The 24,919-nt window shown below is 47.5% G+C and overlaps 3 protein-coding genes across 5 annotated transcripts in view; 1 reads left to right on the top strand and 2 right to left on the bottom strand.

Annotated features, from left to right (window-relative positions):
* The window catches only part of ICAM5 (intercellular adhesion molecule 5), a 38,424-nt gene extending 37,565 nt beyond the window's left edge, over positions 1 to 859 (bottom strand). The window contains exons 1-2 of the mRNA XM_083482470.1: positions 724 to 859; positions 298 to 357 (exon numbers count right to left, since the gene is read on the bottom strand). Coding sequence (XP_083338596.1) covers positions 298 to 355 — 58 coding nt within the window. The 5' untranslated portion in view covers positions 356 to 357; positions 724 to 859. The remainder of the gene's footprint in view (positions 1 to 297; positions 358 to 723) is intronic.
* The window catches only part of SHFL (shiftless antiviral inhibitor of ribosomal frameshifting), a 216,422-nt gene extending 197,391 nt beyond the window's left edge, over positions 1 to 19,031 (top strand). The window contains exon 10 of the transcript XR_014520700.1: positions 18,927 to 19,031. The gene's annotated coding sequence lies outside the window, so the exon portion shown is untranslated. The remainder of the gene's footprint in view (positions 1 to 18,926) is intronic.
* LOC310696722 (intercellular adhesion molecule 2-like) overlaps positions 1 to 24,919 on the bottom strand; it is a 167,864-nt gene that overhangs the window by 141,818 nt on the left and 1,127 nt on the right. The window contains exons 2-7 of one of the 3 annotated variants that reach the window (XM_083482615.1): positions 24,551 to 24,616; positions 20,902 to 21,159; positions 17,476 to 17,793; positions 14,477 to 14,797; positions 12,814 to 12,959; positions 10,895 to 12,045 (exon numbers count right to left, since the gene is read on the bottom strand). In XM_083482615.1, coding sequence (XP_083338741.1) covers positions 12,850 to 12,959; positions 14,477 to 14,797; positions 17,476 to 17,793; positions 20,902 to 21,159; positions 24,551 to 24,614 — 1,071 coding nt within the window. In that variant the 5' untranslated portion in view covers positions 24,615 to 24,616 and the 3' untranslated portion in view covers positions 10,895 to 12,045; positions 12,814 to 12,849. Of the gene's footprint in view, positions 1 to 10,894; positions 12,960 to 14,476; positions 14,798 to 17,475; positions 17,794 to 20,901; positions 21,160 to 24,550; positions 24,617 to 24,919 lie in introns of those variants that run through there. The other 2 variants (XR_014520694.1, XM_083482616.1) reach the window with 2 other exon arrangements.

Raw genomic sequence — 24,919 nt, 5'->3', positions numbered from 1 at the left:
TGCCGAGTCCCTGTAAGATATCTAGACAGAGATGCCTGTAAAGTCCCCAGCAATTGCGCGCGCGCCCACACACACACACACACACACGCACGCACACACACGGTTGGAGAATGACCTCCTTGTTTCTAGCCTCGCACAGCCCCGGCGAATTCATCCAGCTGCATCCATCTCAGCAGATTCCGTTAGTGGCAAGGAGAGGCGAGCCTCCCCTCCAAGCCCCCTTGCTTTGTTACCAGCTCCCCGAGAAGCCCATCGCCATCGACTGGAGGAAAGGAGCGCATCGGCTGAGACCCTTACCTGCCAGGAGGAGGAAGCAGCAGCCCAGCAAGAGATGTCCGAGTTTCTGGGTCTTCATGGCTGAGAAAGCAAAGCTGAGCTGGAGAGAGAAGCCTAGAGAGCAGAGGGGGGAGAAGGCGGGGGGGGGGCTCTGGATTGGTTTAGCGTTGCTAACTTGGTATCTAAGGAAGAGGAAGCAGCAGAGGCGGCACAGAAAGCAGCAGAAGCTGGGGACCTGCTGTTCTCGGGGGCCAGAGGCTGCGTGTTTCTCTTCCCACCCGCCTCAACTCCTCAGGAAGAGACCCGGCCCCAGAGCATCAGCAGAATGGTCCACCCATTCCTGCATCCCATTTCCCATCGTGGGCAGCGTGATGGATGCCACAGATAAAGGTGGGGCGGGGAAATGCAGGACCCCCGCTCGGATCGCCACAAGCACAAATGGGTCACCTGAAAAAATGGGCAGAAGCCCCCTGCAGTTTAGTAGTCTTCCAGGTGCGGGTTGTGAACGGCACAGAGGAAGAGAAAGAGCCGGAGAGGGAGAAGGAGACGAGGTGCTTGAGATCTTGGTGGAGGAGTCAGAGAACTTGTTTGCACAAACCTCTTGCTCTTCCAGCAGGGGGAGCTGCCTGACCGCAGGTCTCACATGGAAGGTCTTGAGCCTTCTTGGGTCAGCACCTCCCTCTTAAAAAGCCATGGCAGCAACAGAGCAGAGGTGTAGGGGGGACGAGGTGGGGGGGGGGCGTCACCCCACCCCGGGCACAGTTTTGCAGCTGCACAAGGCAGTTGTGAGCTGTTGTGTCCTTTTCAGCCCCCTTCCAGCTGGAGGGCGCTTGAGAAGGACACAAACAGCTCACTGCGCCCTGCCAGCCCAACGCCTTTCTTTTGAGTCTCACAAAGTGCTGCTCACCTCACAGGGTGCCATGCATGCACCCCTCAAAGCCAGCTGGCCAGAGGGTGGGGATCGGTCCGGCGGTGTGCCCCCTCCCCAAGGTGTGCCCCGCCCCCATGGCGCACTGTGAGTGCCCTGGCACACACTTGCCTGCCCAGTGGGGAACACTCTGCCACTGCAACAGGAAGATAATTTTGGGGGAGGGCACAGGAAAAGCAAAGTATAGTTCTGGGTGGGTGAGCTGTGCCCAGGGGTGGGTCTGCTATGAAACTAATGAAGCTTAAGCTTCGGGGGGCCCTAATCCTGGAGGGCTCCAGAAGAGACTTTAGTCCACAATGTTTATCAATTTTGGGTCTAGGAGAACCAACTTGAGTGGCACAACTCAAATCTTTCTATGATGCACCATGCATGAATGTAACAGTTCTCTAATTTTCATCCCCTGCCCCATAACTTGAAAACTATAAGGCATAGGCAAGAAAACTACGGTATAAGGCATAAGGATTTTTTATTCACACTTTGACATGTGAGATAATACAGTAATTTTATTCAAAATTTGAGATGCAATAGTTGTTTTTTAAAAGAACAGCCCATTGTAGAAGAGAACAGTGGTTACCCAGGCCTTGTTTCTGGTTGCAAAGGGACCTCCATTACAGGTCAAGCTTCAGGACCCCTGAAATGTAGGTCTGCCACTGGCTGCGTCACACACCTCTGAAGAAAAATAGCAGTATATCTTAATGACAGGGGTCCAGCAATTGGGGCAGGGGGCAAGTGAGGGGAAATCTCCTTTGGGGGGCCATGTGCTCCCTTGCCTCTCTTCTGGCACTGCCCACTCCCTCCAGGCCCTTCTTCCTGCATGGTGACAGCTGTCATCAAAATGGGAAAGAAGACACCCTTTTTCCTGCTTATTAATTGCCAGGTGTGGTTTGCACAAAAGGAATGATGATGAAGGTGGTGAGGATGATGGTAAGTTCATCAATATGGTGCATACAAGACTTGACAGAATAACATTCCTCCTTCAGGAGGAGGGGAGGGTATTAACTGGATGGATGGATGGATGGATGGATGGATGGATGGATGGATGGATGGATGTAAGTCAGATTTTGCAATCTAAACTTCAGCAGATTTTGCAATCTAAACTTTAACATTGTCTATCAAAGGAGCGGCAAGGGTAATGAGACAAACAAATGCAGTTACATGTACTTAAGTATTGTTTCAGCTGTGGTAAGAACACAGAGGGTCTCTCAAGATACATTTGTTTCTTTTTATAATTTTCTCAAAATACTCACTATTTACTGTGAAACAAGTGACTCACTGTGTCCTTACCACAACTGAAACAATGCTTAAGTGTGGGATAATCAACATCATATAACCAACATGTGGGATAATCAACATCATATAACCAACATGCCTAAGTCTAATTAATGCATGAAGGGGTTAATGTTATAGAGTAAGCTGCTCTGCCAGGCTTAGCTAGCTTATTCCCCTTCACCATGGAAGGAAGGTAATAAAACCTATTGTTCCCTCCCAGTCTACCTGAGAAGCTAAGGGTGTGAAGAGGTCTGAGCTGGTTACTCTAAGCTTAAAACACATGACTCTTACAAGCCTTTAATGTCTTCCTATACCAATAATTTAGGCACTTTCACCACTGTAACTAAGCAAAGTTCTACTGCCTGTGTTTTCTGAATGCTGTATAGAAAAGCACATGAACCCGACCTTTGGAGAGTTTGTAAGTAAACCATTTTTTTATTTATCAAATGTGTGGTCTTTCCTTATGCTAGGAGAAAAGGGGACTATTTTGGAAAGAATTTGGGCATATTTTAAAGGTCTAACAGCCTAGATATCCATGCTTTAATTTGCTGGATGTTTTGTGATTTTAAATCTCTGCTGTGGTTCTTTCACCAAAGTGTACCAACAGTAAGTCACCACAAAGGAGAACACAAAAGACAAACACCTGGGCGGGGTGCCACTGCCCCTCCCCTAGCTAGGCTCTGCAAGGGCATTTCCTGGAGGAGTCCTACCCTGATGATGATGCCCTGCAAGGGCTTTTTCTCAAAGAATGACCTAGCTAAGCCTGGCAGGACCGCTTACTCTGTGGCATTAACCCCTTCATGCATTTATCAGACTTAGACATGTTGGTTATGTGAGGCTGGTAATTAAAAAGAAAGAAAGAGACTTGCTGCTGGGAGGGAGAGGCAAGTGCACAGTGGCAGCACGAAAAGGGTGGGTGGCAGCGGGGACGCTTTGCCTCAGGTACCAGAACGTCTCCTGCTGGCCCTGCTTTGGGCTATGAACATTGCTGTGAACCCCTTCAACTGAGCCCAGAAAGGAACTGTCAGCAAATGCACTGGTTTTGTGCACTCTGCTTTGATATTAGTACATAATACACACAAATAATTTTAGGAGTAGTGGACTTACAAAAAAGGAATGTCTAAAGGGAAATGAAATGTGAAAATTTATTGTGAGTGATGACTAAGTACTTAATGGTAGTAATTCACAGAACAGGTCTTCATGACACAGACACTGTGGCATTGGCAAGCCAATTACAAATATAATGCACTTTTTTAAAAAAATGTTTCCATCAAGTCCACAAGTAATTGCACTGAACCTCTTGATAAAGTGTAATAATTCTGCAATTCCACACAGTAGCCTGTCTTTGAAGTTTATTTTCTTTGAGTGTCCTTCCTAGAACAAACTTCAAAGGGAGACTGCAACATGAAACTTCACACACATGCACACAGACACACACACATCCAGGATAATACTTTGTGCATCTGATGAAGCAGATTAATTCATAATAATACATAATATTAGTTGTTATTGTATTAGTTGTTAAGATGAATCAATACACCTTGTTGTTTTTACGTACAAGAAAACTGCATCAGCAAACTCCTAAGGATAAAATGGTAGAGAGCTAGAGAACCATGCCTTCTCCATTGTTCGAAAAAGACTGATGTCCCTCTAGATGCACTTTAGTGGGAAAGGAGAAACACATAGACTTAGGCTTCTAATGGGCTGAGATGAGCAGTACCAAACCAGAAGGTGGGCAGATGACATAACTGTAGTGACAGATGGCTCACCCCCTATTTAGGAAGGAAAGCAAGGGGCCATATTGGACCCTGGACACCTTCAAGAATCTGGTCTCGTGGGCGTGCTGATAAGTCTTGCCAGCTCCTGGAGAGGATTCTTTGGCAAGCCTTCTTGTTCAAAGGTTGTTCCAATGGCAAAAGCTAGGCTGCCTAGATCCATTTCATTTTGCTCTCCTCTCTGGGACACAAGGCAAACCTTTCAGAGAACTTCTCAATTCCCAGCACAGGGCAACCTTCCCCAACTCTGAAATGCAAACTGTGCAGCAGGTACAGCTAGAAAGCACTTCAAAGTGGTCACCCACATTGGCCTGACCCTGGCTTAGGTGCCACTCATTCTTGCCTCAGCCCATACCTGCTTCTGGAATCGTGTGCATGTGCATAAATTAGCTCTGTTGTCATAAGGACTCAGGTGGCAACCATCTCTCCCCACCCCCATATTCCCCTCCTACCATGGCCGTAACTAGGGGATGGTGAGGTGGGCCCCCACCAGGGGCACAGGCAATGGGGGGGGGCAAAATCAGCTAAAATTATGTCCATAAATATAAATATCAATTATTGCCTCATAAGAAATGGTTTTAAATAGAGGGTGAATTGAATAGTTGGAAGGGAGCGGGGTTGGAGGAGAGGTGGAAAGAAGAGCTAACTTGTCAGTGGCTGGGGGGCGCAATCTGGATGGTTCTGCCAGGGGCGCAAGATCACCCGGCAATGGCTCTGCCTCCTACCTCCGAAACAGGAGCTTCCAAAGGGAAGAGCTATTTCGGGGAAGTTGACTAGCACTGACCAGCAACACCGTTGTGGGAATCAGCAGGTGTAGTGGTGAAATGCCTGTGCATGTACCTGTCTACTGTGGCCCAATGTGTCCACTTCATTTTTTACTTTTATTTTGCAGGGAACGTGCCCTCAGTGAGAGAGGTGCTCCTTGCCACTCTCCCTTTGGGCCATATCTTCTGCCTTGTCCAAAAGGAAAAGGCAAGGCAGGTGAAGGTGAAGGTTGCTCTTCTCACTGCTGAGAGAGGGAAGGTGGTCAGCAGCAAGTGGAGGGGCATAGCCCCAGGGCTTTGGGGTCAGTGCAGTGGGTTCCTTGCTTGGATGGGGGGGCCTAAGCAGGTGCCCAACAATGTCAACCCCTGGTGCCAGCTCTGATGCCAATCCTAAGCTATTGTGAGACTACCAGCTCACCGGTACACCCTCAGCTTTGCTGGCTTCCTCATTCAGCCTGCCTGCTCAGTGGCTAATTTGGCTACGGAGCCTCCTCCCCTGGACCACCAGTCCTAACAGGTTCTATGAAAGCATCGCCATCCATCTGTAGCCCAGGTGTGAGGAACCTTTGGTCCTCCAGATGTTGCTGAAGTACAACTCCCACCAGCTCCAGCAAGCATGGGAGTTGCAGTTTAGCAACATCTGGAGGGCCAAAACTACCTCACACCTGGCATAGCCATTGCCTCCGCAGTAGCAAATGCTGGTTATGAATCGACATTTGGGAAGTAATCCCTTGTGGCCAAGCAGGAGGAAGCTTGCTAGGACCAAGGAAAGACCCTGCAGCACTGATATGTTCATAGGTCTCCAGCCTCGAGATTCACAATGCATGGATGGCAATGACGTTTAAGGGCAAAGTCCACCTGCCCCATGGATATCTCTTGTTCCCAAAGGTGCAAGGTACATCTTCAGCTTGGCTATGTGATTAGATGCTTCAGCTCAGAAACTGGAAGGAAAGATGCAAGATGTAACATGGAAAATCCAGCTCCGGAGCAGAGCCAAATGACATGCTCCAATAAACCCATTTTTTAAAATAACTTTCTATGGTTTTGATCAGTTTGATCAGTTTATGCATCCTTTTAAAAGTGTTTAAATTGAGAAGATGTTCTGGCTGGGGTTCTGCATCAGCTGTCTGCTTTAAAAAAAAACATTCCCCTTCTCAGCTGCTATTTGCCCTGAAATTAGCAAACAGCTAATTCAGAACAAATTGCAGCTAAAACAGGGTTTTTTTTCAGGCAGAAATTGGCATGGAATCCAGATCCAGGAAGCCTTGTGGCCACTTTTTCTTCAAAATAAAAGTAGCCAGTTTAAGCACATTTTAAAGGTGGGTTGATTGTGATGCGTCATTTGGAATATTCAGATGGTGCACAGACATGTGTTTTTTATTTTTATAGTTTTCAATTGTTTTTAACTGTTTTGTGTATTGTGGGGGAGGTTATTCGGCTGTTTCTGTTTGTGTTTTTACATAGTAATTTTATCTTGTAAACTGCCCTGAGACCTCAGGTATAGGGTGGTATATAAATTTAATTATTAAGAATAATAATAGCCTGAGACAGGCCTTTTGTGGTTTTGGCACACTGGTGCCTATGATGCTCCCCTCACTTATTTCCTTACCTGGCATAAAGTGGGGTGGTTTTTATCTGTCTGGTAAAAATTGTTATTTTTTCCTGAGTTTTGTGCCAGCTCCTGCAGCCAAGCTGGTGCCAAGTGTACTGCTCTGCTTTCCTTTGGGCCACATCAGTTAAGCTGATCTTCTCTGAGCAGCCCAGGACCTCCCTGCACACTGCCACAGACAGGCTTGTGACCCATGAAGGTCGCTTCAGTGCTGCTAGCACAGCAAATACAATGTAGGAGGCAGCATTACGGGCTACCAGTCTCGGCAGCCACAGCAGGCGCTGTGATTCTCCAGCGGTTCCTCTTCACCCCTGGAGACTCATTCCATTGTCTCTCAAGACAGATGAATGCCAACAACAACAAAATCGGCTTTTTAATGGCTTTTGAATAAGCTTTCGGTGGTTAGTTTTTAAACAAGCCCAGAGCATTCTGCTATTTGTCTTAATTGTTCTGTTGTAAATTGGTTTAAAAATAGGTTTTATGCCACCTTGGAAATGTAGTGCTGAAAGGCAGGATAAAACAATATTGAACAACTGGATGAATGTCTGCTGCTGGCCCTTCCCTTCTCTCACCTCAAGCTGTGTGCTGGCTTGATATGCTTGCAGTTGCTTTTTTGTGTGGCAGGTGCTTCTCAGATGCCTTATTCTATATTCCTTGACACGCTTGCAGAAAGCTCCATTCAACTCAATGAGTTACTTATGAGTAAGCATGCACAAGATTATGCTCTTATAGTCTGATTGGGAACAAGCAGCTGCAAGGGTTATTCCTAGCAGCAGCCTGCATCTCAGTAATAGGAATAACAGTCTGGGCATATGGGGGCAGTTTCAGCCTGCACTTGAAGGTGCCAGATGGTTGCAAAAAGCCTTTTTGGGAGGCGTGCAGGGTTGCTATTTCAAATTCCAACCCAAAAGCACACTCTTGAATCACGTAGAGATGAACTGCACCCCCTCCCAAAAAACCCACTCAGAGAGGGGGGCATGGGTGTAGCCAAGGGGCAGCAGCCCCCCTAAATCAAGTAAGTAAATAAAAATACCTAACTGACCAATCCTGCCACAGATAGCTTGGTTCTGTCCCCCTAACATAAAGCCTCCCCCCCCCATAAATCCTTGGTATTCCCATGGAGAGAACCCTATTATATTGTGGGAATACCCGTTATGAACAGATAGGAATTTGGCCAAGTATGTACTCTTACTGAACTGTATAGTTATTTTGACACAAATTTGGGGCTGTTCCCTTCACTGAACTGTAAAGATGTTTGGGCAAGACTCCTCAGGGGCAAATTAAATTGGTTTAATTTAGGGCTCATCCACCTTTTTGCTTGACCCATCTTTTGATCACGAAAGATTAATTCCCCTGGACCGGAGACTTTTTCTTGCTGCTCCATTGCTGGGCCTTGTGAAAATCTGAGCGCACCTGCTGAGCTGAAGCTCTGTTTAGTGAAATATCTCTTCGGATTTCCCACGCACCTGATAAGATCCAATTCAGCAGGTAAGATTGGATTTTTGCAAGGCACAACTACAAAAGACAATAAGACCTGGGGAAATTTGATGCGATCAAATTTCGCACACAATGCGATCAAAAGACAGGTCAAGTGAAACTATGGGCAAAGCCTTGGTGTCTCCCTCATTTGTGCTAGTTAGGTGTTATGAGTTGCATCCAGGCAGAGATCCACTTTCAACCCCTTTTCTACCAAGCACTTGGGGAATTATCACGGACCCTAATTTAAAAGGGCACACACACATTTTTTTAAACAAAGCTACAATCAGTGACGGGGGGGGGGAGTTGCAGGTGCCCACCAACAATCAGTTGTTCTGGGCAGCAGACTGAGCACCTGGTGACGGTCTCCCTGTTACTGTGAGATGCATAGTATTTCTGCTTATAGTAATCACCACACATAAGGAGACCAAATGTGAAGAAGTATAGGGTGGCTTTATACTGCTATAGATTTGTGCGGGGTGGGGTGGGGGGCCAAATGATAGGATTTTAATTATTTGAAGTGAAGTGTAGGTGGGTTCCCATGAGGCAAGACACAGTGAACTGCAAGAACCTTTATGGAACTACATAACTGGGAAACAGGGGCAAAGCAACTGCTTATATACATTTCTGAAAGCCTGGGCCACTCCCACTCCCAATGTGATTGGCTGTCTAAACTGCGAATCACAACTCAGAGTTCAAGGGCCAATGGCAGAGGTCCAAATCCTGAAATGTTCTGTGATTGGACAACATGTATTGAATCAGAACACAGGAGCTCAGAATCCTTAGTCCAGACTCAAGCTCAGGCAAACACAGACCACTGAATACCCCAAGTATTGTAGGGACAACAGGAGGTCGGTGGAAAAGTACAGGCTAATTTTTCTTTCCAAGTCAGGGACTAATCTGGGATAGAGCCATTAACATGACAAAAGGTGTTTTTGGCCCATCCAAAAGGAATCTTGAGCCTGGGCAGACAGAGGTTGCCATGGTGATGGGGTGTGTGTTTGAGGCGACACAAAAAGAGAGTCTTTTGAGCAATATGTGCTGGGAAGAAGGGCGAGATAAAAGACTAGGATCCATCTTTGGTAGGTTGGCTGAAGACTGGAAAGATGGCTTTGACTCCAGGGCTGCACTGCTGTGGTGAACAAGCCCCATTTGAACAAGCCCCATTTGCTGTGTCTCAATTCTCCAAAGAACACAGGCCCTGTGTCAGTGCCTGGAACCCCACAGACTCCTGCTATTGCTTGACAGAGAGTAGGGCTAGCGCCCAGCTTTTGTAACAATATTGAACAGATGGGGAATTTCAGCCAGTGCAGCTTTGCAATGACATAATCACAACTGCAGCTTTTGCCAGCCTGCTACCCTCCAGATGTTTTGAATAACAACTTTCCATCAGCCCAGCCTAGAAGGTACCCACCCGGCTGGCAAAGGCCGTATATGGAGCAGTATCTCAGTTCAGTTGCAGGAGGGATGACTGCCGAAATGAAGGACTCAGGAGAATGAAGAAAGCAGAGAAATAAACACTGGAAGTTGGAAGGGAGGTGGTTGATCCTGGTAGACAAGTGCAGGGTGCATGTAGGGTACATAACTGCCACTGCACAGATCTGCTCTCTTCTCTTTTTCATGCCTGGCATCCCAGTCCCCCAGGTCACTTTCCTCTGGTGACTCCCTTCCCCACTAGGCACTGGAGCGCTCCAGCAACTTCCTCCAGGCTGCGTGTCACACTGAGCCACTTTTGTGCCTGCTGGAGGTGGCCCTTGACCTATTTGAGGCAGCAGGAGCATGACTCACACGCATGGGGACTCCAAAGAAAGCTAGTGAGGAAGAGATTAAGGGCTGAGTGCAGCCGCCTCCAGCCTCATGACTTTGTGATATCTTCCCTGCCAATCCCACCTTGCTTTCCTTTCCGTTCACTCCAGACAAAAAGGGCTTAAATTGGTGTGGGTGGGTGAGAGAGAGAATTTTCTCTTTAAGCACAAATCTGCCACAGCAGAGCGTATGCTATCGCCACCCAGGGCAGATCTGTGACACGCAGGACGCGCAAGGGCGAAGAGGGAGCCCAGTGGGGCTTTGCCAGCCCTCCCTCATGTGCCAGAGCCCAGCAGAGCAGAGGGACTGCAACATTGCTGCCGACTCTTTTCCTCTCCCGCCCCTGGGTCAGGCCTGACCCGGAGTGGAGCTGCGGCCAGCGGGTGGCGCTGGGCCATCACACAAGGAAGCTGCTTCCACCGGAGCCAGGCCCTGGGCACGGCTTCCTGCCCCACAGCTCTCGCCTTGATGAGGGAGCCTGTTGGGGGGGGCGCCTGGTTGTGCCCTCTCCAGGGCCATGACCCCTGCAGCCCCTCCAGGCCTCGCCACTGCAAACCTGATACTCTTTTCCCATGTGCCAGGGAGGTGACGGTGCCAAGCAGACTCTGTGTAAACATATTTCATCTGTAATCTACGCTCTTCCTGCTCCTTGTATCACATTCTCCTCCTACTTGTCCATACTGTTTGTCTAGGTACTCCTGATAAGTGAGGGTCCACCAAACTAGAAATGATATTATTTGTGTATTTAAGGTTTGTCAGGTTTTTAAAAACAAACAAATAAATAGATTTGCAGGTGAGCACCCACTCTCCCCTGAATTGGATCAGGATTGTGGGGAAGCAAAGTGTTAAATTCTGCCACAGTCCTGATATACCACACCTATCTGAAAAAGCAAAACAAGCAGACATATAAGATCCAAAGTTGTCTATTTGCTTTTTACACCATCTTCAATAACATTCAAGATGCTTCATAGAGGTGCAGAATTCACCTTGGAGCAAAGGTGAGATATAAATGTAACAATAAAATAAAATTTTAAAATGGTGGTCTCGCTGACCTGTGGACACTGACCCAAATCTTCCAATAAAGGCACTGCATAACCTTGGCTCTGTCACCTTCGTCTTGTACTTGCATGGAGAGGGGTGAAGCAGTGACACACCTCTGAGAGTTGGAAGCTGATATTTTTCAGAGAGAATGTGGCAGGTGCCTTGGCTTGCTTGCATGAGCCTGGAGCAAGACGTGCTGCAGCATGAGGTGGAAGAGCAAACTGCATCCCAGATCTGGTGTTTGGAGGCAAGTCCTTCCGCCACATCATGATTCGGCCTGCCCCTGTGTGGAGCACACTTGTCCAGACTTTTAAGAAGCTAGCAAACCACTTGGGATCCCGAGTTCAGGCTTGTGCAGAGAGGTGGAGACAGCCAGCTTCGTTTGCCCCAGGCCTTGGAGGACAAAGGCGGCTGAGGAGCCCTGCCAAACTTACGCTGTCATGGCAAGAACGCCCCATGCCAGAAAACCCCAGCTGACCACGGACTTAATGGGCAAAATGCACTGCAAGGCTTCGATAGTGTTACTGTGTACCTAGATCAGATTAGGTGGTGACATCTCCTGCCCCAGGTCTCAGACAAGCTCTGCACAGGTCTGCCTGAGTGTAAAGGAGGTTCTGGTGATAGCAGCTGTATCCTAGTCTGACCTGCTAAATTGCTGCCCAGGGACCTTATGGTGAAGGGCGGCAATAAAACAAATGAAGGAAAACCACAAACATAGACTTGTGGTTTTGGCATGAATTTAACACGACTGAGTCGCAGTCATGCACTGTAGCAGTGGGGCAAGACAAATAGGACAGAAAAAGCTTCACTGCACTTTTCTTGTTTCTTCACTTGGATGCAATGCGCAAAGATTCCTCTAAAGGAGAACCTTTCCCCCCTCAAGGAAAAAAATGCCCTTTTTGTTTTTCTTTCAATGGTATGTATTTGAGCTCAAACTTTCCCTATCAAAGTGGCTCAGTGTCAGTTGGTGACAACTGAGCACCAGAGTTTAAGGAGGATGTTGACAAGCTGGAATGTGCGCAGAGGAGGGCAACCAAGATGATCCAGGGTCTGGAAACCCAGCCTGATGAGGAACAGTTGGAGGAGCTGGGTATGTTTAGCCTGGAAAAGAGGAGAGTGAGAGGAGATAGGATAGCCATCTTCCAACATCTCGAGGTCTGTCGCATGGAACAAGCTTGTTTTCTCCTGCTCTGGAGGGCAGGACTTGAAACAATGGCTTCAAGTTGCAAGAAATGAGATTCTGACTAAACATCAGGAAAAAGTTTCTGACAGTAAGAGCTGTTCAACCATGGAATAGACTCCCTCGGGAGGCGGTGGACTCTCCGTCCTTGGAGGTTTTTAAGCACAGGCTGGATGGCCATCTGTCATGGATGCTTTAGTTGAGATTTCTGCATTGCAGGGGGTTGGACTAGATGACCCTGGGGGTCCCTTCCAACTCTACAATTCTTTCGGCAAGCCAGGCATTCCCCGTCTTATATTCGTGCAGCTGGTTGTAGACAAAGCTTCTGAAATATGAGAGGTCCTTAAAAACAATGAATGGGTGGCACGTCATCCAGACAGCTACTGTGTCACTTGGGCATCTGATTGGTGCACCTCCAGGAGAAGGAAGAGAGCAGTGGAGGGAAATAAGGCTATTGGCCTGACAACATGCCTCTCCCCACCTCCCCTGGGTGTCAGGCTCAAGACCAAGTCTGATTGTGATTCCGGCTTGTGTTACTTTTTTTAAAAAAAGGTTCACAGTACTTTTCCATGTACAAAATGCTTCATAGTTGCTTTATGACTCATAGCTCATTGCTTCTGTATTGGATGTTCATAAAACACAAGTTGTGCGGTCGTCTTTATCTCTGTGACAAAGCTTTTTCAACTTACTTAGCTTGACATTTGTTCTGCCCTCCTGGGTGGGTTCTATTTAGAAGCTGCAGGCACCCAGACCAGATAGTAGACGAGAATGCCCACCAGCAGGAGAGATAGCATGGCTATAGAAGAAGCAGCTACAACTATAGCTGTGCAGGATTCTGAAAGTGAGAAGAAATGTAAGAGAAGAGGAAAGCAGGGAGGCGGGGCAGGCAATGTCCCTAAACATCAGCAAAGGTAACAGGCAAAGTAAATCAGCAGTGGGGGCCTGTGGCCCTGCAGATGTTGCTGAAATGCATCTCCCATCAACCCCAGCCAGCATGACCAAGAGAGAAGGTTGATGGGAGTTGTAGTCCAACAACATCTGGAGGGCCAAAGGTTCCCCACCTCTGATCTAGATCCAAGGGAGAGAAAAAACACAAACATTCATCATATTGCCCAACTTAGGCCAAGGTTCTCTGGAACATTAATGAGCAAATTGAATGCTTCAATTTCACTGTGTTCAACAAATTTGGGATCACAGTTCTCAAACAGTAAATTCAATGTCACTTTATGTCCCACAAAATTAGCTCTGAACATGCAGTGAATTTAGAGAACATTATTGCTGAATGGGCATATCTGATTATATGTCAGCATCAACTTTCAGTACCTGAAAAGTTATATTGTACTTTGGAGGTTGCCCTGCAAAAATCTGCTCTTTAAAGCTGAAGCACAACAAAGGGCAATTCAGATTTCCCCCAGATTGCAATTTACTCTGATTTAGCTTTAAAGAGTGGGTTTTCACAGGGAATACTAATACAAATTTTATTATTTATACCCCATCCATCTGGGCGGCTTACAGAATATATAAAACATAATAAAGCATCAATCATTAAAAACTTCCCGATACAGGGCTGCCTTCAGATGTCTTCTAAAAATTATGTAGTTCTTAATTTCCTAGGCATCTGAAGGGAGGGCATTCCACAGGGCAGGTGCCACCACCGAGAAGCCCCTTTGCCTGGTTCCCTGTAACTTCGCTTCTCACAGTGAGGGAACTGCCAGAAGGCCCTCGGAGGAGAGGAAAGCTCTGGAGCAAAACACACACACACAAAGAGTGCTTGGACATGGAGCTGTGCCTTGGAAAGTGTGGAGGGCAGGTAAGGGTGGGTAAGATGCTGGAGCGTGGCTGCCAGTCTGAATAGTAATTACAGAGCATGCTGGACATATAAGGCACTTTAGACACATGAGTGAAACCTTACGCTGCAACTCTTTACCTGAACTGTGCCCACTCACTTGCCCTTGTCACTCAGAGAAGGGAGAAGACAGTAGATGAGCAGCCTCCCTCAACCTGGCACTCTCCAGTACAACTAGCATGGCCATGAGGGCCTGGGTGGGGGCTGATGTAGTCCAAAACACTTGCAAAGCTGGAGAAGGCTGGTTGGTTAGGAAGGAATCTGTTCTCTCATCAATGTATTTGTATTTGTTTGTGCATTTAAATTATCTGTGGTAGCTATGAACTTATGCTACTTGAGGACAGTGCTTCTTATACATTATGGTGAGACTGAAGCTGCACAATCCCAAAGTGGAGAAACTCACTTAAATGTTGCAAGCCCTAAGCTGAAGCATTGATTCATATAAAACAGTGGCTGGTTGGTTTGCTAAAAAGGTGACTCTGAGCACGTTATGCCTACAAACTCACCAGCTGTCCTGAGTGCCACCTTGCGGGATGCAGCAGTGAAGGGCTTTTTGTGGGGGCTGAAATCCAGCATCACGTGACAGGTAGCCGCCTTCCCATGGTCCCACGGTCCCAGGGTGATGGGGTGGGTGACTGTAACGTTGGCACGCTCAGGCCTGGTATAGTTCCAGAGTTTCTGTGAATGTAGCCTCTCTGCCCCTTTGAAGAAGGTCACTGTGAGCTTGCTGAGGGGGGCCACTCTTACAATGTGGCATTTCAGGTTATAGTGCCAGCTTTGGCCTGTGGAAGACTTCTGGAGCTCCATGATCACCTGCTCTGGAGGGTCTGAAATAACACATAAAGCAAGGGAAACATTAAGATTGCCAGGCAGCCCATTGGGCTTCCATGTTCCTCTTCTCTGTCCACTGCGCTGCCAAGATCTGAATGCGTCAAATGCCTCTTGGCAGTGCCATCCTTGATTCACACTGAACTTGTTAGTGTTGACTACACCATCCTCATCAGACCCATGGGGGGCAATGTGCATGTGCTGAAGATCATCTATGCTTTTTATTTTTTAAAGGATCTCTTGCCTGATGGTTTGCAGGTTTGTGATGGCCAATGGTTTTTAGCAAACAAATTTGAATCACTGTACAAATTGACCTAACCTGCACCTCCCAGAATATGCTTTGTGCAAATTGCCACCTTCCAAATGTGCTGGTGCAATTCTTAGTTCAAAAACATTACGAAAATAAATGTTAAAACTAGTTTTGTAGGGCAGAAAATACATTTAGAATTGCCATTTTGGGGGAGAAAAAACCTGTATTTAAATGCTAATTTTCATACTGATTGTTTTGTTTAAAATTATAGATTAATATGAAAATGGGACAGAACAGGTTTGTGAGTAGGCGTGTACAAAACTGACATGGGGCAGAAATAGACTGATTTGTCCATTTTATTATAAATATTTACCAACAGCAGGCGTGTGGCCCAAGGAGAGCACTGCCTAATCTTCCAAGGGCCACATGGCGGTGGTGAGCCAGAGGCAAGAGTGAGCTGAGCAACGACTGTGACTCTTACCCTTGCAGAGGTGGCTACATCTGAAGCCTGCAAACGCCAGAGGTTTCCACACACATACAAACCGCAAGCACACCTCTTCATCCACCCTCCAGGCAAGCGACAGACATTGTCATAGTTCAAGGACAGATTCCTCCAGGAGGATGCAGGGAGGAGTCTGAGAGGGACATGGCATGGGCGGGGTCACCCTGAGGGTCAGAAAAGTGAGGCTGGGGTGGGGGGGCATTAGTCTCCAGACCTGAGGTACCCCCACCCCTGCCTATAGCTTTAAAATGTTATGATTTTGTGGCAGGGGGCAGATTCCTCATAATCCTAAATGTAGTAAATTTAGCTGATTTTTGGAGTATGAAGGGAAGATGCCAGGCCAGTGGAAATAAAGGCTAGATCAGTCCCCCTGTTCAGGAGATTGCAAAAAGAGATGCCATTAAAATAAGCACAAGGAGAACGAAGTGGCAGGCCATGAAGATCAACGGACCATGCAGATGAGAAGTGGGCAGAAGCAGAAGAATTGAGAGGTGAAGGTTGCCAGGGTAAAGGGGGGCAGAGGGTGTCCTTTTCCCACAGAGATTTTGGGAGGAAGGGTTTCTGGGAAGAAGGGGAGGGAATGGGCAGAGCTCCATGCAGGGACGGAAGGGCAGCAGCCAGCCTGGCTGGCTGGCTGGCAGAAGCAGGCTGTGGCAGAGGGATGAGGGGATGGTGCTTAGGATTCCTCTGAATCCACTGCTGCTGTGCTGCTGGGAAGGAGAATGCTGTGAACTCTCCCTCCATCAAGACTCAGGTTGCGAATATGTGTACAATGAACCATATATCGTAAAGACATTTATCTCCGCTGTGCCTTAATTTCTCAACAGAAATGCAACCCTGGTTAAGTGCCAGGGCCTCTGGGATCTTGTTACCGCTCGGAAGGGATTGTGATTGCCTCTGTAACAATATCTATATCAAGTCCCATGTATGAGAGTGCAGAGGGACACTTTTAAAAATAATAATAATGGGTGGCTCTCATCCCTCCCCCCCCCCCCGGTGCAGCTCCTGACTGGGTGGTGAGAGAAGAAGAAGAAGAAGAAGAAGAAGAAGAAGAAGAAGAAGAAGAGGAGGAGGAGGAGTTTGGATTTGATATCCCGCCTTTCACTCCCTTTAAGGAGTCTCAAAGCGGCTGACATTCTCCTTTCCCTTCCTCCCCACAACAAACACTCTGTGAGGTGAGTGGGGCTGAGAGACTTCAAAGAAGTGTGACTGGCCCAAGGTCACCCAGCAGCTGCAGGTGGAGGAGTGGAGACTCAAACCCGGTTCCCCAGATTGTGAGTCTATCGCTCTTAACCACTACACCACACTGGCTCTCTCCCAGAGGGGGAGAAAAGGTACTCTCAGGCTCACCCACACTTCTGCTTGTTCTGTTCCTAGAGAGCATGGATCTCTAGGTGACTTGTCACTTTCTCCACACCCTTCCTAAGGAAAATTTGCTCTTCAGCTCTAAATCAGAGCAAACATCAATCCAGAGAAATCCCAAATTGCCATTTGCTCCAACTGAATGTGAAAGAACAGTTTTCTCCAGGGAAAAGCAGCAGGACAAGCGGAAGTGTGGATTAGTCCTCAGATACAACATTGAGACGAGGCTAGTTGGTTGTAGAGGCCCAGTAAGCTTCACAAAAACCTGTGCTTGTACAGACTTCTGCTTGTCCCACATCTATAAAGTACGGGCCCAAAAGGTTTTCCTCTTGCCCCGTTCCATTCCCAGGGATAGCCCACTCTTTAGCGATAAATTGGAACAAATGGAAATCTGGGAAAAACCTGAATCGCTGTTTGCTCCAATTGAGCACTAAAGAGTGGTTTCCCTGGGGAAAAGCAGCAGGACAAGAGGAAAGTGTGGATAAGCCCTTAACTCCTCAAAACCAGACACTTGTGCTGCCATAGCCACCATGCCCCAAACTTTCCCTGGTACAGCCACTTACATGCCACTCTACTTTGATTATTTGATGCCTTTTCCAAGAAGGGCCCTTCCGGCCTCAGGTCCAGAACTGCACGGCAGGTGACTTCCTCTCCGTGGCTATTCTGCTGAGCAGTGATGCTGTTGCTTGTCACCACAACATTGCCGGCTTCAGGATTCCTGTGGTCCTCAAAGGTCTCCACATACAGCCTCTTCTCCCCTTGATACAAGGTCACGGTGAGGTTCCAGATGGGGGCAACATCGAAAACTCGACAAGTCACATTATACTCCTTACCCACCTCCACCTCTGGCAGCGGATCCAACACTACGCGCTCTGGAGCTCCTGGAACGGAATAAAAAGTGACAACTCTTCATTTGTTTATCTATTTTAGAGGGGCAGAAGAACATGAGGGCGAAGGTTCTGCCTCTCTGTGTCTCCTCTGGAAATAATTCTTCCTGCGTGCTCCCAGGACAGAGAGGGTGGTGTGCCCAGGCCTTAAGGATGAGGCCCATGAGGTCATGAGGCAGCCCCTCTCAGCCCACTTCCAGCTTCCTCCTTTGCAAAGTGTGTTGAACCAAAGGTGAACTGTTCCAGAAGCTTTGCTAACACCAACTTGGTAGTCAAGATAACCTCACTATTAACTGGCGGTGGTTGTAGCAGTGAGCTGATTTATGCTTATATTCACTTGCTTTGATATAGGCTAAATGGCTTTGCTGTGATGCTGTCCTTACCTGTGGGCTTGGGATACTGGGCTCTGAGCCCAGGAAGGGGAACTACCTGTCAGACTTGGGTATTTGCCACCAATGCCCTCATCTGGGCAGGTGAAGCAACGGGAAGCCTTAGGCAAAGTGACAAATGCTGCTTTGTGTATGAAGAACGTTATGCACCTTTGCTTGGGCACAGACAAGCCATCTCTCTGCTGTGGCGTCTGCCCCACTTCTGCAAAGGCTTGGGAAGCTGGCAGGCTGATTCGCAGTAAGTCTATACCTTTCTTTACAAAGCTCTGGCGACTTTGACATCCTTCTCCAGTATACCTGCACCCCACCCCTCCCTAGGCCAATCCCAACCTCTCTCGCCTCTTGGGACGGACAGCAGAGCCAGAGCAGTCTGGGCATGCAGTCCCTCAGAATTCCACCAGAGGGTGAAAGCCTCTCTCTGATTGGCTACCAAGATAGCCAGCCAGAGGGGAGGGAGGGAGAATAAAAAGAGCATTTTCTGAGGGAGTGTTGAGCTAGAGATAGAGACCTGGGCATAGCTGGGGTTTTGGTCAGTTAGTTAAGCATTTCTCTTGTTTTCCTTGATTTCCCATTGCTCTCCCTTGGCTAGGCCCATGCATAGAGATAAAACTAGAGATAGAATTTTCAGGGACAGTTTTGGGAGGGAGAGTTGTTGAGTTGATTCTGCCCAATGTGTGTAACATCCACTCTGTGGAAATTGTCTACAGCGAGAGAAAGGAGAGAGCCAGTGTGGTGTAGTGGTTAAGAGTGGTAGTCTCGTAATCTGGGGAACCGGTTTCGCGTCTCCGCTCCTCCACATGCAGCTGCTGGGTGACCTTGGGCCAGTCACACTGCTCTGAAGTCTCTCAGCCCCACTCACCTCACAGAGTGTTTGTTGTGGGGGAGGAAGGGAAAGGAGATTGTGAGCCGCTTTGAGACTCCTTAAAGGGAGTGAAAAGCGGGATATCAAATCCAAACTCTTCTTCTTCTTCTTTTGGCTTAGCCTTGAAGACAGTGTGGAGTGTCTGGGAGAGCATTCAGACAGGAGCTAACCGGAGGGCTAAGGCTGAGCCAGGAGAAGTAGAAGCCGTGAGGACACCGTCTCCTTGGGTCTCCTTCCAGCAAGAAGGGGAGACTCCCAGCGCAGCAGCCTGGCCAAAGACGGGCAAGGCGGGAAGAGCTGCTTCCGTCCGGACAAATGGAGAGGTTGAGAGAGACAGAGGCTGGCTGGCTGAGGGAAGTCCCTTCCCCGGCCAGCAGCAAGGGACAGGGGGCTCTGCCAAGAGGTGTCTCCTGCCCCCACCACCAGCGGAGAGGCTACTGTGGCCCCGGCACAAGAAGCGCCACTCAGGCGGGTCCACTGGACCTGTCCCTCCTGGAGTCCCAAAGCCTGGAGTAAGGCTGCTCTGGCACCAAGGGGCTCAGGAACTGGAAAGAGGCTGTCACCAATCCACTAAGTCTGCTGGGACCAGAGCGAACTCTGGGGCCCTGTGCTTGCTGTCGTGAGAGAACCTCAGCAGAACGCAAGACGAGCAAGAAGTCACTGAAGAGGACTTGCTCTTGTTTTGATCTTTTGTGGGCTTTTGGACCTGTGCTACCTGAGGAAAGGAGCGCAAAGATGGATCAAGGGCCTCCTGGTCTTGTCATGTTTAGGCATACTTCACCACCACCCCTCCATCCAGGGATCGTGGGGCATTTAGTGTCCAACTCCTTCAGGATGCACACAAGAGACAGAGCTCCTGTATGTACATTCTGCAAAATAATCAGCTGAATTATGCAAAACAGCAGCCTGGCATGCACAAATAACGGGGAAATGGAAATTTGCTTTGTTTGCTTCCATCACAAATGTTATCACTTCAAGTCCCTGAAGCCAGACTTCCTTGATGGGTGCCAAAACCAGACTGGATGGGCTTTGCAGGGGAAGGTTTTCCTACTGGTTGTCTTTCAATGTGGAATTCTTTCCTTCAACAAAGTCAGAATCCGTGCATCTCCTAAAAGCTATTTCTGTTTTAGGATTATCATCATCATCTATCTTTGTTTGGTATACCGCCCTTCATCTGACGATCTCAGGGGAGTTCACAACGTTGTTTTAGGGCTAAACTGGGCTGGCGGAGGTGGAGCTGGGAATGTCCCCTGCCTGAAACTCTGGAGAGTGCAGACAATACACTCTAGGAGCCAGGTGGGCCAATGGTCTGACTTGGCAGGAGGCAGTTTCCTGTGTCCTGTGTTCATTTCATTTTAACCAAACGCTTTTGTGCACAGTTAATATATCTGCCAGGCATCTTGGGGAATCTGCTCTCAGTTACAGTGCTGGGCTGGATGGGCCCAAGGTCTGACTCTGTATTTCTTATTTTCCTTGACAGGACTCATGACAGCTTACAGATAAGAACAAGAACCATTAAAAAGTCCATTATTAAAATACAACTGAATATTGGTAGAATTAAAACGATATAACTATATGAAATCTGTTTAAAACATACCAATAGTTACCATAAAAGCAGCCCAGCACCAGCCCTTTCAATAAAAGCAGTCAGTTCTCCAAGGGCTGTTGGAAAAAGAAAGACTTCCTTGCCAGTGGGGTGCACATTCAACCACTTTCTTGTCTGGACTCCTGCTGAATTTGAATCTGTGGCTCTAAGCAGAGGAAACCCTCCCTGTGTTCCACTGAGTAAGCTCCACTTTCCTTCAAGGTGAGCTGAATGATTATTCCAAGGCAGTCTAAAATATGACTTACGGTAAACGGTGATGGCTGCTTCCTGAAATGTATTACTTTGACATGTAGCATAACACTGTGGTTTTGGTTCCCAGCTGCTGATGTTGGTGAGGCTGAAGGCTCTCCAAGTAGGACCCTCCCCTGCTGGAACATTGTTTAAGCTGGTCTCCAGGACAATGTTCTTGCAACTGGCACTGCAGTTTAATACAATGGAGCCTCCAAATTCCACCACAGGCTTTATGGGCCAAATCCTCAGAAACTCCTGCTCCTGCTGAGCCCCTGAAAACACAACAGATACAACTTGTATGAAAATGCAATAATATAGCGGGAGGGTATATAAATGTTGAGGAAATGTTTGGGGGATGCAGGGGCACTGAGTAGGGGGGGAGTGGGGGGGCCAGGACACCCCAAAGTTCTTTGCAGCCGTGCATGCATGCCACAGGGCATCCTTGCATCACGTGCGCAAACCGCAGGACATCAGCACGCCCCATAGCGTGCGTGAATGATGTCAGCATGCTGCAAGCATGCTGCGGCGGGTGCTGACATCATGAATACCTGCCACAGGGAATGTGCGTACGGTGTGCTGACATTGTGTGGCCCTGGGCCTCCTTAATTGCGGGGGCAAGGCAGTGCACATGGGAGGTAGTAAGGGCTTGACCACAGTTCCTCTTGCTCCACTGCTTTCCCCTGGGGAAAACCACTCTTTAGCACTCAGCCAGAGCAAATGGCAACTCAAGTTTTCTCCAGATGGGCGTTTGTTCCAATTTAGTACGAAAGGACAGGTTTTCCCTGGGAAAGGAGCAGGGCAAAGGGAAAACTGCTCCAACCCCTGCCTGGAAAGCACGGGTCAAGCAGAAAACTGTAACCCATAAGAGAGGAACAGACAAAAGACAGAAAAAGGTATGCCAGGGATGGGCGAACTTGGGGAGAGTGTAGCAGGCCAGGATATCACTAGAGGCCCAACAGTCCTTTGTGGCTAGGAGTGCCTTTTACCAGCTGCCTGGTTCGCCAAGGACAGCCATTCCTAGGCAGGGAAAGTCTGTTCACTATAGTGCATGTTTGTAACCTTGAGGCTAGATTGCTGACATGCACTCTGTGTGGGGTTGCCCTGGATCTAGTTCAGAAGCTCCAGCTGGTGCTGAACATTGTTCAGGCCAGAAGGCTGTTGGGAGCTTCTGGTTGAGAACATGTGACACCATTGTTGAAACTGCTGCCACTGGCTGCCTATCTGATACCAAGCCATGTTCAAGGTTCTTGTATTGATTACAAAGCCCTGAACGACTTGGGCTCAGGATACCTCAGGACCATCTGCAGGAGTGTCTCTAGTCATTCCCTGCGCTGGTGAGGCTCATATGACAACAATGAGAAACCAAGCCTTTAATCGTATCCACCCACTCCTGTGGAACTCTGTACCAGACATGGGGGGATCCTCAGCAGCTGTGTGCACACGCTGATTTTAATTGTGCAGCCTGCTAGCGCGCTCACGCCACTCTCACACACCCTGTGGCATGCGCATGATGTGCTGACATCACTCGTGCATGGCATGTGGCACCAGCCCCTTAAATTGTGGTGGCAAGGTGGCATCCTTGCTGCCAATAGAGATTCAGTGGGTGCCTTCTGTGCCAACTTTTAAGCAGCTGTTGAAAACCTTTCTGTTCCACCAGGCAATTAAGAGTACATCTCCCACTATAGTCTATTAATGTTTCTTTTTATTTGCTTTTTGCTTCCAACTTATTGTTAACTGCTTTTCACGTTCAATTTGTTTTTAACTTTTTGTGATTTTATTGCTTGGTTTTATGCTTTTATATTGTTCATAGATTAATTGAATTGTATAGTTGGAAGGGACAAGGTCCAGCCCCCTGATATGTAAACCACTGTGATATATTTTTATGATGTACTGCTATATAAATATATTTATAAATAAATTACAATAAGTATCAAGGTCCCAAACCATATAGAAAAATTAACAGCAGCACTTTAAATACTTCCAGATGGTCACTAAATCAAGTGAATACAGAGGTACCTCAGTTTACAAACTTAATTTGTTCCGGAAGTCCATTCTTAAACCGAATTGTTCTTAAACCAAGGCGCACTTTTCCTACTGAGGCCTCCCGCCGCTGGTGCCCTTCCACTGCTCGGCTTCTGTTCGGCTTCCGAGGCAAAGTTTGCTAGCCAGAACACCTACCTCCGGTTTTGTGGAGTTCATTGCCCGAATAGTTCATTAACAGGACTGTTCGTAGGCTGAGGTACCACTGTACTGGAAATTAGGTTTGTGCAATTAATATGGATTAAAACACTCTGCGGCTCTAGCACAACAAATCTACTGTCTCTTCGCACACAGACACATATAAGCAGTTTGTGTTCCTATACAGTCTTCAGAGTTCACACGATGTTCCCCTCAGACAACACCATCTCGATGCCGTTTCCTTGTAAGTGCATGCTTGCCAGATACAGGTCTTTCCTATAAATCAGAGGAAATTGTCACGTGCCAAAGACACCTGAGAGCAGAAGCAGCCAAGCAGGCTGGGAAGGGCTGGGACGGCACAATCATTTGGGCCTCCTGCTAACTGGGGAGTCACTCTGACATGGGACATTCTCCTTATAAGTAGCAGCCATTTTCTCTCTGTGTTCTCAGTAAGATTTCAGTCAGTCAGTTGTGAGCAGAGTCAGTATGTAAGCTCAGTCAAACTGTTTGGAACCATGTTGTTTATGAAGAAGTTTAATTCAATAAAGCTCTTATTCTTTCACTTAAAAACTCTGCATTGTTAATTTACGCTGCGCGTCAGAAATGAGGCTCCAAACTAAAGAGAGTCACAGACGATTTGTTTTGGTGTTTTGGGTGAATCAATTTTCACTTTCTGATACTCCCCTTTCAGTGCCCGCTGCTTTCACATTGCTTTCATTTTCAGCTATGCTCATAAATATTTCTGGTGTGCTCCTGAATGGAGCATAGCCTTATAGGTTTTCTCCCTTTTGACGCCTCAGATTTGCACAAAACCAGCTATTTGCATAAATTACTGTATTTTTCCGTGTATATATTTTTTCAAGTTTAAAATTGGGGGTTGTTTATACACGGATAGTGCATATGGGGGATTTCTTTATCTAGAGTCCCCCAAAATAGGGGTCATGTTATACACGGGGGGGGGGGGTGTTATACATGGAAAAATACAGTACATGAAAAATGGTGTGCCTGCAATGGCCTGACTGTACACTTTTGTGTATTTGCTGTGTGGAGTTTTTTGTGTGTTTTTTTAACCCGCCATGGTGCCCATGCAGCCATCTGTGTGCCTGCCCCATCTGTATTTCATAGTATAGCAGAACCAACAAATTAGAAGGCAGGGACAAACACAAAAGGGAATGCCTACTGCTATGGATGGGAAAGACCTAAGCTGCTCCTCATACGCTGTATGTGTGGCTGTGGACTGGGGGGGGCAGCCTCTAAACGATGCCCCAAAGTGGACAGGCCCCTATAAACAACCCACAGGCATATCTGAATAAATGCTCATTGCAATACAACTTGACTTCCCAGCGAATCAGAATGAATATCAATAACTGCTAAATAAGCTTTGTGCAAGCAAATCATTGCAAATGCTGAATAAATAGCTCCTCTGAAGGAGCCCTTTGAAATGTGATTGAGCTGAGTGTACAGTCCCCGTTCCGGAGCACCGACCTGGAAATGCCGTGAGGGTCACAGCACACCACAGAAAGTCAATGCAGAGCTTCCAGGGTCTCATTACTGTTAAGAAAGAGAGAAAAGCAGAGTTTTAGCTTCCAAAAGAATTCTCTCCAACCAACCTTTAAAAGGAATCCAAGGTTTTCCCCTTGGCTTACTTCTTCTGGTTTAGAAGCATTGCCCAATGACCCATTGATGAGTTTGTAAAGTTGTCATCAACACCAACCCAAATGCTTAGGAATGTACATGAGATAATGTCAAGAAATATAAATATATTTCTTGCAATTTTCAATTCTCAGCAATTTTCTCATCAGGGACATATGAAGCCGCTTTGGGTCCATTGTGTCCAGTACTGTCAATTCTCTT

This window comes from Podarcis liolepis, assembly GCF_965112155.1.
Source record: "Podarcis liolepis genome assembly, chromosome: 17".
In the NCBI taxonomy this organism is placed as follows: domain Eukaryota; kingdom Metazoa; phylum Chordata; class Lepidosauria; order Squamata; family Lacertidae; genus Podarcis; species Podarcis liolepis.
Note: the sequence above shows the minus strand (reverse complement) of the source record. Positions and strands in the feature narration are given on the sequence as shown.